The sequence below is a fragment of the Salmo salar genome, chromosome 01 (genome assembly GCF_965601325.2).
Source record: "Salmo salar chromosome 01, fSalSal1, whole genome shotgun sequence".
Lineage (NCBI taxonomy): Eukaryota > Metazoa > Chordata > Actinopteri > Salmoniformes > Salmonidae > Salmo > Salmo salar.
Window position 1 is genome coordinate 171,894,123 of NC_138291.1, and position 19,859 is coordinate 171,913,981.

General features: G+C 41.0%; 1 protein-coding gene across 5 annotated transcripts; it reads left to right on the forward strand.

Annotated features, from left to right (window-relative positions):
- The first annotated feature begins 285 nt into the window (after positions 1–285).
- On the forward strand, positions 286–19,490 carry LOC106571021 (uncharacterized). Of its 5 annotated transcripts, none has more exons than XM_014143732.3 (7): positions 286–640; positions 3,733–3,991; positions 4,156–4,251; positions 4,828–11,073; positions 13,353–13,644; positions 13,877–13,972; positions 15,497–19,490. In XM_014143732.3, exons 2-4 carry the CDS (start codon positions 3,745–3,747, stop codon positions 6,591–6,593), a joined length of 2,109 nt encoding a protein of 702 aa, XP_013999207.1. In that variant the 5' UTR covers positions 286–640; positions 3,733–3,744; the 3' UTR covers positions 6,594–11,073; positions 13,353–13,644; positions 13,877–13,972; positions 15,497–19,490. The 5 variants fall into 5 exon arrangements, with proteins under 5 accessions (XP_013999207.1, XP_013999199.1, XP_082812673.1 ...); XM_014143724.3 differs by lacking the exon at positions 286–640 and adding an exon at positions 716–1,768; XM_082956547.1 differs by lacking the exon at positions 286–640 and adding an exon at positions 1,820–2,207 and having other exon boundaries at positions 4,828–11,349.
- Positions 19,491–19,859: the final 369 nt, after the last annotated feature.

Here is a 19,859-nt window from a genome sequence, read left to right on the forward strand (position 1 = left end):
GTTCAATAATTCAATGTGTTGTGTTTAAAAAGAAAAATGTGATCATATAAAATGTGTTGTGTTTATATTACTTTTACAAATAAAAATATATGATAATATACAAACAAATCTAAACTAACAAATGTCAAATCATATTTTTCGCCGAGATGGCCAGTCAATTTGAGTAACGTTATTGTGTATTCTACGTAATGACGTCATCGCGCAATGACATCACAACGTCTTTTAGCAACAAATCGACCTGCCTCTAGCAACTTCCCCTGAAAATGAGTTGGCAACACTGAAAGAGATTACTATCCTCGTTTCTTGGGGAAGGTACAAATCTGTTGTTCTGCCGCTGAACAGGCAGTTAACCCACTGTTCATTGAAAATAAGAATTTGTTCTTAACTGACTTGCCTAGTTAAATAAAGGTTAAAAAACATGAAGATGAAGCAGCTACTTTATAAGTGGGATACACTGTTAAGCGCTACATCCCGAGGGGTTTGTGGTGATTGTACGGAGATTGTGACAGCCGGTTAAATGGCGTCCCTTGAGAAAGCAAGAACAAGACGTGTCAGGAGAAGTGCAGTATTATCATAAGGAGACGAATACGGAGGAAGAATGGAGGGAAAAAGCGAGGCAGAGGTCTGAGGGAGGAAGAGGGTGAGCTTGAGTCGGTTAAAAATGGTGGGAAAAAGGGAGATGGTTTGTTAAAGAAGGATGGTAGAAAGTAGCAGAGTGAGCTGAAGACAGGAGGAGAAATGGAAGTGAATGAGGTTGTAGGTGTGAAGTTCTCGGAGCCTGAGGTTTGCACTGAGGGTCAGGGTAAAGATGTCTGACAGTAGGAGTGAAGTTTTTGGAAAAAGTGAACCCTTGCCTTTTGGCTGATCCATTTGTGGTTGCATGGCGGCTAAAAACAGAGTTGGGTGCTGTGGAATCGGTGAGGGTAACCAGAAGTGGTCGTAATAATTGTGTTTCTGTTGGTCAGAGGGAGATGGCGCTGCGCGTTAAACTAATGGGAGCAAGAAATGTGAATTGTTTTGCTCTCAAGAAAAAGGGTGCCATTGAAAGGAGTGTATGGTGAAGCAGTAAAAGTTGACCAACTGAAGAGGAAGATTCCCGGTGTTTGTGATGCTCATCGTTTGGTGCGACACACAGGGTGGCGTGACTGGTGAATCAGAAAAGTCATTGTTCTTTTGAGTTTTTATGTCGTCTTTGCCCGACAGTGATGTTAGGATATATAGGTTATCCTGTACAAGCTTTTGTGCTGAATACATTACGTTGTTACAGGTGTCAAGCTTATGGGCATGTGGCAGCAGTGTGTAGGAGAGGGGTTCCTAGGTGTGCAGAAGGGCATGAGACAAAGGAATGTGTAGCATTGGGGAAAGTAGTGGTATGTGTTAATTGTAGGGGTGCCCATGGGGCTGGGGATCAGAAATGTCCCGTGCGAGAGAGGCCAGTTGAGGTTTCCAGGGTTAGAGTAGTGCAGAAGTTGTCATATGCTGAGGCAGTGAAGTAGAGTAAGATGGGTCAAGGGGGAGGGACCCTGAGAGGAGTGGCGTGAGTAGTAGATCTGTACCAGTACAGAGGGATAGGCCAACAAGTGATATGTTTCAGTAAGATTGTATTTTTAGGATTTATAGCAATGGTTATCAACTGTACTGCAGGGATAGAACGCAAGTCCCCGAAAAATGTAGTTTGTGGTGATAGATGCAGAGAGGTATTTGGGTGTGCAAGACTTGACATCAGACGAATTACAGGGTGTTAAGCGGTGGTGTCCCATCCCTTCAGGTAGGAGGACTAAATAGATTTCAAATAGTGGAGTAGAATGGTGTTTTTTTCTGAGTGTCGTGTTAATGGTAGGGTATGTATTTATTAAAAAATTCAAGCAAAGTATAAGGGAGTTGTACTCCAGTCTAGTAGATGGCGGTAATGCAACATTTATTGGATGCCAACCGCCGTTAAACGTCATCGAAGAATCATCGTTACTTCAAAAAATGTCTGTTATTGCCTCCTTCACAGCCGTAGCAACAACAAAATGCTAGCTAACACATGTAACTAGCTATATATTTTATTTTAACGTTACGTGAATGAGTCTGAGGGCAAAATGTCAACTTACAATATGTTCCAGTCAGAAACAACATCGATTATGGCTTTTGTCGTCGAGACTGTAATGAAAGAAATTAGCCATCTTTCAAACGCTAACGACTGCAGTAAACCGGAGAGAGAGGTGAGCACTGACAAACACTACTGAGCAGCGTGATGATGGGTGCGTAGTGACTACAGTTAACGTCGAACAAAAGTTTTAGATAATTAGCTTTCTCAATTGTTTAGCTAGGTAACGTCACTACTGCTATACCTTATGCCGCGTTTTTGTCCTAGTCGGAATTAGGCAACTCGGACATTTCCGACTTGATAACTGGTTGAACGAGGCTCCTATTTCCGACTAGCACGTAAACGCGGCATTAACTCTCGAAAACTAGGCGGCATTCTTCCTTCTCCCTACAGTTTTCAGGCATTCGCTTCACCCACTACTACATGTGAACAATCCCGACGCGCTTTTATAACGTTTAGAAACGTCAATAATAAGGATAAAAAATGTCCTTTATCTTTCATCAGCGAGAGAAATTATTCAAATAAAAAATGTACATACTGTATCAGTTTTGCATAGATCCATACAGCTGGGCGCCTCCATCCAACGAAACTACACTTCCCGAGTTACGCTTACAGACAGGTGTTCGGAGCATGCTAGATAACTTATTGGCACAGGTGGTAGCCTTTTGTCTCACGTAAACAAGCGCTGTAACATGGAGATATGGCCCTGTGGGAGCATGAACCAAGCCCTATCAAGGTGCTTATCAATTTAACCAGACATCAAGAGACTAGTGTTAATGTTCAGATTGAGCTTTGGGCTCTTTTATACTAGCAGTATTTCAATCTGTTCAATTTCACAGTGTTGATAAAGGTAAAATGTGCATGTCCCATCCCAGACTTGAGGTGTCTTAATGTAACCATGATTGCATTCGACCCCAGTGCAAACAAGCCTAACAGTAGGGTCAGCATCTTCTGGCAAGCCCTAAGCTATGTTGCAGCTAGCTGTGGCTGGCTGTATACTGTTAGGTAGTCTAATATCCACAGGAAAGTGGTTTACACTTATCCAGTGTGCCAGTGGCCATCGAAGGTGAGCATTTTCCCACTGAAGTCGGTTACGACTCCAAACTGCAGTCAGGTCAAGACCCTGGTAAGGACAACGAGCACACAGATAAGCTTCCCAGAGACGATTTCTGGCAGTTGGTGAATAAATTGTTTGCTTGTGCAAACCCACAGTTTCATCAGCTGTCCGGGTGGCTGGTCTCAGAACCATCCCACAGGTGAAGAAGCCAGATGTGTGGTGGTGCTGGCATGGTTACACGTGGTCTGCGGTTGTGAAGCCTGTTGGACGTACTGCCAAATTCTCTGAAATGATGTTGGAGGTGGCCTTTTATTGTCCCCAGCACCTGTGTAATGATCATGCTGTTAATCAGCTTCTTGATATGCCACACCTGTCAGGTGGATGGATTATCTTGGCAAAGGCGAAATGCTCACAGATTTGTGCACAATTTGAGAGAAATAACCTTTTCGTGCATATGGAACATTTCTGGAATATTTTATTTCTGCTCATGAAACATGGGACCAACACTCTACATGTTGTGTTTTGTATTTTTGTTCAGTTTAGTAGCTAGCTAACCAGTTTACTTTTTAAAATTTCTCTACAGCTTTGCACCATAATGAATCTGGTGATGGGGGAGGCTATTCGTAAAATCTGCCAACTATTCCTAGTGGCCTCCTCACGTTTACAAAATGAAAATGGGAAACTGAAGACCAAGGTGGAGCAGATGGAGGAAGATATGAAGACAATAACTGAGAAGGCTGAACATTATAGAATGTCTCTAGCTAAAGTGCAGGCACAAGCAGAACCGAAAGGACCTACCCATGTTCTGCACAATGGAATCATCTTTGCAATTAAACCACTTGGTGAGTGTTGTAGACCTACAGTCATTAGTCTATAGCAAGTTAGCTTATTTTTTCCCCCTGTATCTTTGATAGTTTTGTTTATCAACTTACATCACACACATTGTGTGGAAAGAAAGGGAAAAGGGTTGTAAATATTTCAATGTAATATTGCATGTTACTTTTAGATCTCCCAGTGTTGCCTGGAATGACAGCGGGTCCAGCATTGCCAGGGAATGTCAGTCAAGCAAACCCTGTCACTAATGCAACATCAGTCCGTGCAGGTAATATCCTCAAGTTGGTGTTCATTTTAATAATTGTTGACAAACTAGGGGTGCATTCAATTTAGTTATGTTGTCTACGGTTTAGTTCAATGTTTGTTGGCTGCGTGATGGGTTGTACCTGAACTACATGTTTTCCCTGAATGGTGCACACGCTATTCTTCAATCTTTTAGGTATGTTTGGTGGGTCAAGTGGGTTTGGCCTGATCAATGTGTGACTGTTTCAAATCGCAAAACTTGTGCCGCAAACAATCACGCTCTGGGCCAACTTAATCACAACATTCTTGGACTGGTCGTTCAGAACGGCGCTGTTTCTGTTGAATCAAATGTTGCACACCGTTGTGTCCGGCTGAATGCGCTCCAGCATTCAGCAGGACACTAGGAACCAAAACGGTGAGTGACTACCTGAACTTGTCCAAGAAACGCTTGTGTTCTTTTTGTTGCAAAATATTGCCATATATTGGTTGATTTTTATTTGACTAATTAACCAAATTGGTTTTGGACAACTTTGTTTTCTTATGTCCTCTTAACTTGGGCCACAGTTTTACAATGTGTCATCATATTCCTTTTTATATTTAGGTCCTGCAAAGGTTTGCAGTAAACCCACAGAGACGTCTTCATTGGAGAATGACTCGTCTCTGGGAGACACAGATGGACTGAATACAGACCCCTCCCCAAGAGACACTGAATCCAACGTTGAGCATATGAGAGCTGCTCTGCCAGAGGGCAACGGGAGAGACAGCCATGAAAGCCAGAAAAACAGCAATACTACTAAAGGGACACGATCCAAAGAAACCAAACGCTTCAAGTGTGATGTTTGTGAGAAGACCTTCTGCAAGAAAGAGTTGTTGAGAGTTCACAAGTTAACGCATACAAGACCCTTCAAGTGTGACGTGTGTCAGAAGACCTTCACCAGGAAGGGGTTACTGGAATCTCACAAGCTAAGTCACACAAGTCCCTTCAAGTGTGATGATTGTGACAAGGTCTTCATCCTGAACCGCTTGCTGGTACGTCACAAGCTAATTCACACAGGAGAGAGGCCATTCGCTTGTGGTCAATGTGGCAAAACATTCAGAATGTCCAAGCAGCTCGAACATCACATGTTGCGTCACAGAGAAAAAACATTCAGTTGCAAAGTTTGCGATAGTATATTCTCTACCAAGAAAGATCTGACACAACATCGGCTTGTTCATGCAGTGGAGAGACCGTTCAAGTGCCTGACTTGTGGAAAGGGTTTCACATCAAGGGCCGTGCTTATGGGGCACGAGAGAATCCACACCGGGGAAAAACCACACAGCTGCGCTGAATGTGGGAAGAGTTACAGACTGTCTTATGACCTAAGTATTCATATGCGAAGACATACAGGTGAACGTCCACACTTATGCTCGGAGTGTGGTAAGAGATTTATAACTAAATCCAGCCTTGAAAACCACAAGGTAATCCATACAGGGGAGAAGCCATTTAAATGTGAGACCTGTGGAGCTGCTTTCGGCCATAAAGCCAACCTTCAGAGACACCAAGTTCTTCACACAGGGGAGAGACCGTACAAATGTAAAGTGTGTGGGAAAAGCTACCTTCAGTCCACCGACCTAAAAGCTCACATGCACCGTCATGGGGCAACCAAGCCATTTATGTGTGACCTATGTGGAAAGACTTTTATTTACAATTACCAAATGAGACAGCACAATCTAAAATGGCACAAAGCTGAAGGAGAGAACATTCCTGGGGGAGCGGGAACCTCAACAAAGCCATTCAGTTGTGATGTATGTTTGAATGGCTTCAGCTCCATGCTAACTCTGAAAAAGCATCAAGAAATTCACACAGGACAAAATCAATACTCTTGTTCCGTTTGCGGAAAGACCTTTGCCTATAAAAATACTTTGGACTATCACATGAAACTTCACAGTGGAGAGAAGCCCCATGAATGTAAATACTGTGGAAGAAAATTCATTCTTAAGCAAGCTCTCAAAGGCCATGAGCGAACCCATACAGGTGAAAAGCCCTTCAAATGCAGTTATTGTGACAAGACTTTCTCAGTCAACAGCAATCTCAAAAGGCATGAGCGAGTCCACACGGGAGAGAAGCCATTCAAATGTGACGTCTGCGGGAGAGGTTTCAGCCAAGCTAACAATGTCAAAGCCCACATGCAGGTCCACACCGGAGTTAGGCCTTATTATTGCAAGAGATGTGGAAAGGGCTTTTCTGACATAAGACACTACAAAAACCATAGCTGTAATGGTGTGGCAGCAACACGTGATAGGTCTCGTAAACCTTCTGACCACACTTTCAGAAGTAGGAAAGGAGGTAGAGACAGGAGTGCTTGCCTTAATGCTGCTGTTATGTAGACTCTGTGATATTATCTCTATCATTCACAGTGGGGCAACTTCCTGCTTTCCGACATCAGGAACAACATGGATGTATTCAGTAGGGTGAAAAGTTCTTGGGTGAGTTTCTGGAAAGCCTCGTAGGAAATGAGATGCATACCTGCCGTAATGCTTGGAGATATTGCTATAAGTCTTATAGTCAATGTTCATGAGCCCACATTATCATGGAGACGTTGTATATTTCTGACTGTGCTCAATCATTTACCGTGTGTTATTTTTTTTCTTCTATTGTGTAAATCCTTAAACACCTAATTCATGTGAAATTATTAGAACTACACATTAATACTTTGTCCGTCAAGATTAGTTACTCGGGTGATTGTCCTGATTGGGCAAGAATTTTGAAGGAATTCTTGTTTTTAAAGGTCCAATTCAGCTGTTTTTATATCAATATCATATAATTTCTTGGTAACAATTGAAGTACCTCATTTTGCTTGTTTTCAATTAAAATGGTTAAATATATATATTTAAAATAGCTTTTTAGCAATGAGCAATTTCTCAAGCAAGAATTTTGCTGGGACTGTTGGAGTGGGAGGGGAGAAGTGCTATTATTGGCAGAGGTTTGGAACTCTTCCTTATTGGTCTATTAACTCATTTATCACCAGGCCGCCAGAAACTCCATCCCACCAAAACAGGCTGAAATGTCAGCCGGTCTGTTCAAACAACTCTTACTCTAAAAGGTAATTATCATTCTCACAGTATTATTCCAACCTCATAGTGTGGAAATACTGTATATGACCAAAGGTATGTGGGACACATGTTCATGTAACATCTCATTACAAATTCATGGGTATTAATATGGAGTTGGTCCCTCCCTTTGCTGCTATACCAGCCTCCCCCCACTTTTTGGGAAGGCTTTCCACTAGATGTTGGAACATTGCTGCAGGGATTAATGCTCTTGTGGTTGAATGGAAGCAAATCCCTGCAGCAATGTTCCAACATCTAGTGGAAAGCCTTCCCAGAAGAGTGGAGGCTGTTATAGCAGCAAAGGGGGGACCAACTCCATATGAATGCCCATGATTTAATGCCCAGCTTTAAGCTGTTCACCTTGGTGTACTATTTTTCCTTTGTAAGAGACTTGAGAATGTCTCTTAAACTTGTTTGGTTAGTTACTTCCATTTCAAATTACTTTTAGGAGAAGTACTTTTTAGCTTGAAGTGCATTGGATCTCATTTTATTTGCGACACTGCATTTATGTTTTTTGAATAATACATTTAGGACTTGATTCTTGAGTTGTATCCGCATTAGTCCCTTCCCATGTATTCTCAGTGTCTTACTTTTTTATGATGGTATAATTTATTGTAACATTTTTATTATCTGGAACTGATGCTGAAAATTGTTGCTTTAATCAGTTTTTTACACTGATGGGTGGTTTCCCAGACAGACTTTAATTGAAGTCAGTACTAGGCTCATTCGACTTAAACTAATCCAGATTTAAAAAATGTTTTTCTGAGATGTTGCTTGACTTCAGATTAATTGGTTCTAGACTAGGGCGTCTCAGACTAAGGTAAGTAAGGACAAACCGGTTAATCTTTGAAGCCTAATTATACTGAACAAAAATCTAAATGCAACATGCAATAATTTCAAAGATTTTACTGAGTTACAGTTCATATAAGGAAATCAGTCAATTTAAATAAATACATTTGGCCCTAATCTATGGATTTCACATGACTGGGCAGGGGTGCAGCCATGGGTGGGCCTGGGAGGGCTAGGCCCACCCACTGGGGAGCCAGGCCCAGCCAATCAGAATGAGTTTGTCCCCACAAGGGATTTATTACAGTTCACATAAAGCGTTGCAGACTTTGTAGACTATTGGTAATACAGTCGGTTCACTTACACCACACAAATCTCCTGTTTCACAATGAAGGTCCAAGATGCCAAAAATCTCAAGGTGATAAGTACTAGGAGGGATGGGCCTTCTGTAGCGAGTCAGATGAAAGCCCTGGCTTTAGTTAGGAAAGTTGATTAAGAACAAATTGTTATTTACAATGACGGCCTACCCTGGCCAAACCCTAACCCAGACGCCGCCCTATGGGACTCCCAATCACGGCCGGTTGTGATACAGCCTGAAATCGAACTAGGGTCTGTAGTGACTCTAGCACTGAGATGCAGTGCTTTAGACCGCTGCGCCACTCGGGAGCCAAGGTGAACCTGGGGGCCAACATCCATTAATCTGAAGTTAAACCTACTTCTGGACAGGTTTAATCTAAACTTTCACTTAGATCTAGATTAACTCTAATAGTCCTTCTGGAAATTTGACTTAAAAAAAATCTAGACTAGGGCTAGTCTGAGACTATTAAACCATGTCTGAGAAAAGCCAATTCAGTTAGTCCAGTTTAAGTGCAGTTAGTCTAGGATTAGGCTTAATCTGTGTCTGCGAAATCGCCCCTGAGTATACAAAATATTAATGACACCTTCCTAATATTGAGTTGCATCTCACCCCTTATGCCCTCAGAACAGCTTCAATTCGTCAGGGTATGGACTCTACAAACTCTACAAATTGCCTGGATGTCCTTTGGCTGGTGGACCATTCTTAATACACACAGGAAACTGTTGAGCGTGAAAAACCCAGCAGCGTTGCAGTTTGACACAAACCAGTGCGTTTGGCACATACTGCCATACCCCATTCAAAGGCACTTAAATATGTTGTCTTGCCCATTCACCCTCAATGTCTTTCACCTGGTCAAGCTATCTCAAGGTTGCCCAACTGGTGACCCGCGGGTGGCTTTATTTGGCTCCCCAAGTTTGCTGAGCAAAAAAAAAAATGTTTTCATTGTTGTATATGAAAGACTAAAAACACCAGGAAATCAGCTCTAGGTGATTTTAATTTTGGAAGTCTGTTCCCAAGTGTTCCCACACAACAGAGATCGTATACAAATGTAAGCAAGGTTTTAAATTATGTTAGTCAATATCTGTTTGGGCTTCTTGCAGTCGATTTGACATTACAAATGATTTGTTATTATGTTCCGGCTGCCAGACCATCCGCTCAAGACCAAAAATCGGTACATGGCTCAGTCTAGATGATCCCTGGTATGTCATGGAAAGAGCAGGTGTCCTTAATGTTTTGTTCACTCATTCTAAATTCACTTTCATCTTATTCCATTTTGATAGACCGCAGCGTATTTAGAATGTTGAATTTGTTTCATCTCTCACTGATGACCTGACACTCCCATCCTCTGAGTTATGTTTATCAGAATTTAACATCATAATCATTATTTAGGTTACTAGTTTGTGTTGCTGTACTCATCATATTTTCAACAATTAATTCCACTTAGAAAAGCTGAAATTCTATTTCCTCTATTGGCATGGTTTCCAAGACCATTGATGTTGAGTCTTTACTGGTAATCTGACACCTTCATCCTCTATATGAGCATCTGTCTGATTATCAACATCATGATCTGTATCTAAGTGACTTGTTTGATGTGCCATAATGATCTTGTTTTCATCAATTGATCCCACTTTGATAGACAAAACTATGTCCTCCATTGGCATGGATTTCAAGTCCATTGATTCAGAATCTTTTGTTTTAGCTTGGCCATCATCCTGCATTCGGGCTCCCGATTGAGTCCCATAGGGCGTTGCACAATTGGCCCAGCGTCGTCCGGGTTTGTCGAGGTATGCCGTCATTGTAAATAAGAATTTGTTCTTAATTTACGGGCCTAGTTAATTCAATAAAATAAAAAAAATCTAGGTTCAGGCAACAGTAGCTGTACCCCATAAATGCCCCAATGATGCAAACTTTAATGGTATGACACATTTGAGTTATTTAACAGATGCTCTTATCCAGAGCAACTTACAGGAGAAATTAGGGTCAAGTGCCTTGCTCAAGGGCACTGCTTGATATTTTTCACCTCTTTCTACAAGGAGTTTCCAAGGCTGACATTTTCGAGTTGTCTTGAACGTGGCACTATTTGTGGAGGGTTTGAGGATTCTGAAACGCCCCTTTCACTTTGACAACTTCTATGTTTGAAACGGTACAGAAGCAGACGTGTGGATATGAAAATGCTCTCTTCAAACATGTTAATCCTATTTGACATTGGTTAACTTTTAAAACCATCAACCATGTTGTTTTTCAGAGGATTATAATTAAAAGCGTCACCAATATACTTTAAAATAATACAGAAACTTAGATCTTTGTTAATTGACAAAACATTTGTTTGCATTTCGAGGTCGGCCGACTTTTATTTTGAAAGAAGCGTATGATCACGTGACCAAGTTTGAACTAGCTTCATTGCTGGCAGGTGCTGGGTTTCCACTAGATTGTACGCCACAAATTCAAAATAGTCAGTCTGAGCGCAAAATGGCTACAACTTGTTATAATAGGTTTCAGTCAGAAACAACATCGATTATGGCAGTTGTCGTTGACACGGCAATGACAGAAATTAGCCGATTTCTGCCCACCGTGCCAAACTCTTACCCTAACGTTAGCAATCCGGAGAGAGAGGTGAGTAGCTGTAGCCGACAGTGCAAATTGCACTACAGCAAAGACTATGGATCTCTGGCTACGTGACGGACGGAGTTGCGCTTGCTACGTAATGTTTAACTTTAGCTAACTAGCTAAAGTTACACCACACAACAATTATTAAAACAAATATTTGGTTACACGTTACGTTGTCTAGTAACAGAGAGGAAGAGGTAAATGGAGGCCTAATTCGTCGGGAAGTCACACTCCCTACGGCATGTAGCGTTTTTTCGCCAAGAAAGGAGTTTTTGTATGGAGGTCAGTAAGTGTTGAATTTGGGCATAAAAAACGTTTATTTGATTATAAGTTTTTGTAATGGTCATAGGTTACGAGTGTACTGGCATAAGTAGGACACGTGACAGACCAGCAACTCAGCGAGAGAGAAAAAACACCATCGCAGTTGTCTCGAAATGGCTGTACATATTTATAGCATGAGGCCTAGTAGCATAGCATCTCACTCAATTGCTAGGGCGGAGGCAAGTATCTTGTCAGTATATCCATAATCTTTGCTAATTTAGTAGTTTAGCCACTATGATAGTCTTTGGCGTAACTATGACTACGTTAGCTAGCCTTAAGCTCTAGAGTGCAATAGCAAAGACAGTACAGTATAAAGATGGACAGAAACTGCTTCTATAGAAATCCCCAATCACGCTTGTAAGCGATGTCAATGTGACTGACGTTGGCTAGCTATGCCGCGTTCAAAACAACTGGGAACTCAGAACTGGTAACTCAGTAATTTCTGACTTCAGTGTGTTCAAGACAATTGGGAAACCGGAAATGGACAAGCTTCGACTGGGAATATCGTTTTGAATGGTCATACAACTCGGGAACTCTGGCTTCTTTCTCGAGATCCGAAATGAAGATTACTGACTATATGATTTCTACCAGTTCCCAGTTTTGAATGCGGCACCAGTTGTCTTGAATGCACCATTATGCCATTATGCACCGGGTCTAATGGTCATCGCACCTAACTGCGCATGTGCAGGCCGTCAAATCAAAGACGCTCCAATATAAACGGCGAAAATGAAAACGTGTCAGTTTGTAACTTTCAGGAGGTCTGTTTAATAACATGTTCAGCTACTTAAAGGAACATTTTACTCAACTCAAGGTATTAGCAGTCTAGTTATCAAAGTATTGGACATTTGAGAAGCAGTGTCATCGGCGTTGTGCCTTTAGTTTTCGAGAAAAGGAACAAGGAATCATTTTTCACTTCTCATTGACCACGTTTACATGCACACCAATGTCCTGTTTTTATTCGGGATACTCAAGTGTTCTGTTTTTAAGTTGACACGTAAACAGCATATCCCGTTTACAATATCCCGGTTATGAGAAACCCGGACAAGATGCCTGGTATATGCTGATACTGTGGCATGTTAACATCGTATCCCGTTTTGCATATCATGGGTGTTGTGTGATGTTTTCAAACAAATCACTTCAAAAAGTAGGCTACCTGCGCAGTTCGATCTGGACCGTATAGCCAACTGGCTACTTTCACCCCTAATTTAGACAACCTTCTGCTTATTTCTGCCATTTGCTAGGCCATTTTATAATTTCCTCCATTTGGTTGCATGTATCAAACTATAGTTTGATACATGCAGCGTTTCTTCTGTCATAACTTGTTGCCCCAGAAGACTAAAGTATTGCTCACCAGAATGTCTTACATTGATACAATGAATGCACTAGTAATTTAGTTACCACTGGTAAAGTTGTCAGTTTTGTTTAAGGGACGGGGGAAAAACGCAATAACTCAGTATAAAGGTTGGTCCTGTGCAAAATGTCCAAATGTCATCAGATTGACTGGTTTTAAGGAAATGAAAGGCTGGGGAAACGATGAAACACGTTACAGATAAGACTTCATTTTGTCTTGGATGCATATTTTATGGGTTTGAAATACTGTCTGCTTGCATAAGTGTCAAATATAACACATTTTGCATTTGCTCGAGATGCCGAAAGAAAGATCACATTTCTCCGCTAGTGTTCCCGAGACAAACATTTGTTGTATATTTTTATTGCAAGAAAAACATAATTCTGCAGAAGTTAATATTACATTACATGTCAGACGTTATAGGCCTGCAGTCAGTGTCCATATTTCAATTACTATTCCATTTAACCTTTCTGGATTTTTTTTGTTATTCTGTCTCTCACTGTTCAAATAAACCTACCATTAAAATTATAGACTGATCATTTCTTTGTCAGTGGGCAAATGTACAAAATCAGCAGGGGATCAAATACTTTTTTTCTCTCTCTCTCTCTCTACACAGCTTTGCACAATTATGAATCTTGTGACACGGGAGGCTATTAGGAAAATCTGCCAACTATTCCTAGTGGCCTCCTCGAGTTTACATAATGAGAACGATAAACTGAAGACCAAGGTGGAGCAGATGGAGGAAGTTCTGAAAACCAAGGTGGAGCAGATGAATGAAGATATGAAGGCATTGACTGAGAAGGCTGAAAATTATAGAGCATCACTGGCTAAAATGCGGGCACAAGCAGAACCGAAAGGACCCACACATATTCTGCTCAATGGAATGATTTTTGCAATACCACCAGTTGGTGAGTGTTCTAGACCTAGCTAGCTACCTAGTCATACTGCCTAGGCTTTAGCTATAACTAGCACGTTAGCTAATGGGGTTCTTGGCCTGTTTTTTTGGGGGGGGGGTTGGTTTTTTTTGTATCAATTTAGGCCTACATGACTTACATCACACATCATTTTGTGGAAAGAAAGTTAAAAGCAACACCGCGTTTTGAACGTGTTTTAATGTAATTATGATTGATATGTTTTTAGGTCTCCCAATGTTGTCTGGAATGACAGCGGCTTCAACATTGCCAGGGAATGTCAGTCAAGCAAATCCGGTCACTAACGCGATGTCAGTCTTTGCAGGTAATCCTTAAGAGGATTTTATTTTGAATAATGGTTACCAGACCAGGGTCTTATTCACTAGGAAGCAAATGGGACAAAACAGTGTTTATTTTAATGCTCATGTAAAAAAAAAAAATCATATAAATTAATGTATTGGTAGATTTTTTTTGACTAGCGTCCTGTCCAGCTAGTGTATTTGTACATCAAGATGCCTCATGCGACATAAGTTTGCTCTGTAGTAGAGCAGGGCAATATATCAAATTAATTCAAACGTGTGTTAGTGCAGCGTTCCAAATGCCTGTATCGCAAGAATCTAGGCTGAGTTTATTTCCCATTTTTATGAGCATTTGTCTTATTGGTCTCATCTCCTTCGCTCATCCCTGTACTGTGTGCACTCTCCCCCTGCCACCAAGCCCCTCCCCTTGACACTCACAACAACAAAGAGTAAAGATCACTTCTTCCTCTCTGACAACAAGCAGTTTCAACTCTATTTGCATTTGAGGTTTGGTACAACAGGACTAGTCATATTGACACTGAAACACAATTTTACTGTAATAGAGAAGTTAACGTCTAACGATACCATTTGTATGTCTCAACTCAAATTGTGTGAATAACCTATTAAAACGTGAGTATCAACGAACATTGATACTGGAAAACTAATGCTCAGTTTCTGTTGCTTGCGGTACTACATACCGATAGCAGCATTTTAGCCACAGACAGTAATACCAGATGTCTAGTCTGTTTTATAAATGTGCAATGAGCATAAACTATATTATAAGAAATAAGCAACTCGTTGTCATTCTGAGAAATAAGGTAGGCCACTTGATTTCAACATCTGAACAAAGAGGACAGGCTAGAATGCTGTTCAAACAATTGGAGATGGACAGAAGGGTGTGTTCATAACAATTCAACTGGTTCTGCCTTGTTAAATATCAAGCTAGCAAATAGATCAAAGTTGGCTAGACTTTAAATATAAAGGTTAGCTGGCTATTTGCTAGCACCTGGGCTTGAGATTGTTTGAGACCGGTGTTAATTTCCTATAACGCCTACTACAAGAAGTTGGTCATTAGTGAATTTGGATTATGCATGGTTCTGGTTAAATGTTTAACCAAAGGGCATTTTCATAGACAGACGTAAAAGCCAGATCAGTGATTATTGCAAAAATCAGGTTAAACTATTTTGATAAAATAATTAAAATATTAGTGGGTCATGTGGACGGCTTATTAATAGCCTAGGTATAATTTCAGAAGTCCTGAATTCATTAGATTATTACTGACTGTTTGAAATGCAGTGTATTTTACTTTTAATTGTACAACAAATTTAATTTAGAGAACATGTGGAAAATGAGTTAGAAAAAATAGAGAGATGATTTTTAGGCCATATCGCCCAGCCTTACTCTATAGGCCCCAGACCTATGGGCCGTTATGGCTCAGACAAGGCTACTTACTTTCAATTAATGAAATTAGTTTAGTATAATCCTCAATTGTAAAACCTGTTTAATGTATAGTTTTCTAATGTGTATATACTTGTTTCTTTCATCTTTAGGTCCTGCAATGGTTTGCAGTAAACCCACAGAAACTTCTTCATTGGAGTGTGACTCTTCTCTGGGAGACACACATGGACTGAATACAGACCCCTCCCCAAGAGACACTGAATCCAACGTTGAGCATATGAAAGCTGCTCTGCCAGAGGACAACGGGAGAGACAGCCATGAAAGCCAGAAAAACAGCAATACTACTAAAAGGATACGATCCAAAGAAACCAAATGCTTCAAGTGTGATATTTGTGAGAAGACCTTCAGCAGGAACAACCTACTGGTACAACACAAGCTAACTCACACAAGACCCTTCAAGTGTGATGTTTGTGAAAAGACCTTCAGCAGGAAGGGGTCACTGGAAGCTCACAAGCTAAGTAAACCAAGACCCTTCAAGTGTGACGTTTGTGAGAAGAACTTCTGTCTGAACCGCTTGCTTGTACGTCACATGCTAATTCACACAGGAGAGAGGCCATTCGTTTGTGGTCAATGTGGCAAAACATTCAGGATGTCCAAGCAGCTCGAACATCACATGTTGCGTCACAGAGAAAAAACATTCAGTTGCAAAATTTGTGGAAATGTTTTGTCTACCAAGAAAGATCTGAAACGACATCAGCTTGTTCATGCAGTGGAGAGACCGTTCAAGTGCCTGACTTGTGACAAGGGTTTCACATCAAGGACTCTGCTTATCGAGCACGAGAGAATCCACACCGGTGAAAAACCGTACAGCTGTTCCGTATGTGGAAAGAGTTACAGACAGCATGGTGGTCTTAGTATTCATATGCGACGACATACAGGTGAACGGCCGCACCCATGTTCTGAGTGTGGTAAGGGTTTTATGACAAGCAGCAGCCTCAAAAACCACATGGTTGTTCATACAGGGGAGAAGGCATTTACATGTGAGACATGTGGAGCTGCTTTTGGCCATAAAGGAAACCTTGTGAGACACCAAGTGCTTCACACAGGGGAGAGACCATACAAATGTGAAGTGTGTGGGAAAAGCTACCTTCAGTCCACTGACCTAAAAGCTCACATGCACCGTCATGGGGCAACCAAACCATTTATGTGTGACCTATGTGGAAAGACTTTTATGTACAATTTTCAAATGAGACGACACCATCTAAAATGGCACACAGCTGAAGGAGAGAAGCAGAGGGAACGAAAGAGAAAAGAGAGAGCGAGAACCGCCAGGAGAGCGGGAACCTCAACAAAGCCATTCAGTTGCGACATATGTTTGAACAGCTTCAGCTCCATGCTAACTCTGAAAAACCACCAACAAGTTCACACGGGACAAAAGCAATACTCTTGTTCCATTTGCGAAAAGACCTTTGCCTATAAACATACTTTTGACTATCACATGAGACTTCACAGTGGAGTGAAGCCCTACGCTTGTAAATACTGTGAAAAGAAATTTGTTCTTAGGCAAGCTCTCGAAGGACATGAGCGAACCCATACAGGTGAAAAGCCCTTCAAATGCAGTTATTGTGACAAGACATTTGCAGTCAACACCAATCTCAAAAGGCATGAGCGAGTCCACACGGGAGAGAAGCCATTCAAATGTGACGTCTGTGGGAGAGGTTTCAGCCAAGCCAACAATGTCAAAGCCCACATGCAGGTCCACACCGGAGTTAGGCCTTATTATTGCAAGAGATGTGGAAAGGGCTTTTCTGACATAAGACACTACAAAAACCATAGCTGTAATGGTGTGGCAGCGACACGTGATCGGTCTTGTAAATCTTCAGACCGCTCTTTCAGAAATAAGAAAGGAGGTGAAGACAGCAGTGCTTGCCTTAATGCTGCTGTGATGTAGACTCAGTCAGGGGCAGAAATCCCGGGGGGGACACGACCCCCCCCCCCATCCTGGGAAAAATATGATTTGTCCCCCCCATATATCACTCAAACATTACTGTAATATTAATAATACGCAATGAAAGCAATTGTGCTGATTATAGACACTTAATAGCTCGTTTTTAAGTTTCAAAAGATTGCGACCCCCCCCCCCCCCCCCCCACCCTTTGCCTCACAATGGTTTGATCCACTGCCAGTTCCTTAGTTGGCAAGGTAACAGAGGGGTCGTATCCACTGTCTGAAAGGCACTCAATGAACGTAACTGGCGTGAGGTTAATCCAGTCAATCGTGCACACACACTAGCTGAATATGCAGAGCTAGCGCGCAAATATTAACTATTAAGCTAGCTAGTACCTATTCCATTTGTGGCCTCGTCAAAGATGGAATCTTTGCTATCGTCAATTTATTCCAAGATCAGCATGCAGATGATGTAAGTTAGTGCTTCAAAGTCTCTGCGATAAGGTTAGCGATAAACTGAAGTCCAAACTGAACAGAACTACACTCTCTTCTACCATTGTCTTAAATATATTTAATGGTCTCGTTGCAAAAGCTAAATTGTCGTAAGGGAACTTTTATTTATTTTATTTCACCTTTATTTAACCTGGGTAGCAAAGATTAGCAAACACCACTGAAACGGAATTGGTGCTCGCTAGCTTTGCAAATTCAGCTATTGTTGGAAGCCAGCCAATATGAAACAAACTATTAAAATTACAAAAGGTTGCAGCATATGTTGTGTAAATGGTGAACTCATACAGCTGTCAACTCTTGTCATTTTAATCCGTTTCACATTTGCTAGCTACCTTTTAGATCGAAGCCCAAATAGAATGATAAAAGATAAGATGATAGAAGTCCATCTCCTACTGTAAGTAACCTACACACTGTGTGTGTAGCCAGCCAGCCAGGTAGAAAAATGGCAGAAAAATAAGACGGACATCAGAGTATTTTTCAGTACACCAAAACGCAAAGTAAGAACCCTAGTAGCCTAATATCTCAAAGACTAGTTGATAAAATGTTCATAAGAAAGAAATTAAATTCTAATGGAAATGTTTCACAATGATGTCATTAGGCAGAGCAGGCAACAGATGGCACACAGACAGCAGAGTTGGGGACAGATATGCAGGGACAGACTGGCAGAGACAGGGAGTCTCAGGTAAGTTTGTTGAGTCTTTGTTTGGCAACATTATGAAAGGTTCTCCATTTTTTTTACTTGTAAAATAGGAACATAATTGGAAAATGCCATGGATACCCCCACTCTCAACTTAAACTGGTGACTGAACTAAGATTTGTTAAAGGCAATGGTATTGCTGATGTGATTAGTTGTGTAGTTTTGGGTACCGGTAGTTAGGAGTACGGCAAACATCTTATTTCTTTGGTTCCTCAATATACATTTACCCTATTACAATGTAGGCTATGTGTTACAGCACTACTTTTGGTGTCCCCCTCAGGAATTGCTCTTGAGAATTTCATGTAATTGTCCCCTCCAAAGTTGATATCAGATTTTCGCCCCTGGCCTCAGTGATATAATCTCTATCATTCACAGTGGGGCAACTTCCTGCTTTCAGACATCAGGAACAACGGGGATGTATCTGTAGGGTTAAAAGTTCTGGGATGGGTTTCTGGAAAGCCTCATAGGAAATGAATGTGTGCTTTAGGAAATTAGATGAGTGCCTGCTGTCATGCTTGGAGAAATTGTTGTAAGTTTAAGGGTCAATGTTCATTAGCCCACATTATCATGGACCCGTTTATTTCTGACTGCTGAATCATTTACGATGTTTTTTTTCTTTCTATTGTGTAAATCATTAAACACCTAATTCATGTGTAAATATCAGAACTTCTCATTTACATTATTGTACGTCAGCTACATAGGACCGTTAGATTAGTTATTCAGGTGATTGTCCTGATTGGACAATTTTAAGGATTTCTTGTTTTTTAATTTTTATACAGTGTATACTAAGTGTATAAAACATTAAGAACACCTGCTCTTTCCATGACATAGACTCGGTGAATGGGCATGTCAAAAAATGTAAGTGCCTTTTAAACGGGTATTTGGGGGGGGTGCGCTACGCAATATTAGGAAGGTATTACTAATGGTTGATATACTCACTGTGTATATGTATATGTGTGTGTGTTGGCATTAAAATGCACCTGAAGACCTTTTTTCCTGGTTTCTAAACTTTGGTTGTCTCCCTGGATGTTGGTTCTTTTTCATATTAAATTGGGCAGGCAGGTAATTGACAACTTTTCCCAGTATTCCCAAGTTTTTTAAATGTTTCTTACCTTTCTGCTCGACAAAAACCTTGCATCAGTCCTACTTTTATAATTATTACATTTACAATTAATACTTTCATAATTTGTTAGGGTGCGTAATAGATTTGTTCTGTAGAAGCAGCACTTTACTGGCTTAGGGCAGTGTGGAAGAAATAATCATGAATTGTTCAAAGCCCCATAAACAAAAACTGTTGCAAAAGGGTTTACTGGTGTTTTTCTATGAAGACTCTTAAGTCAAAGTGAATAATAGTGAGCAAT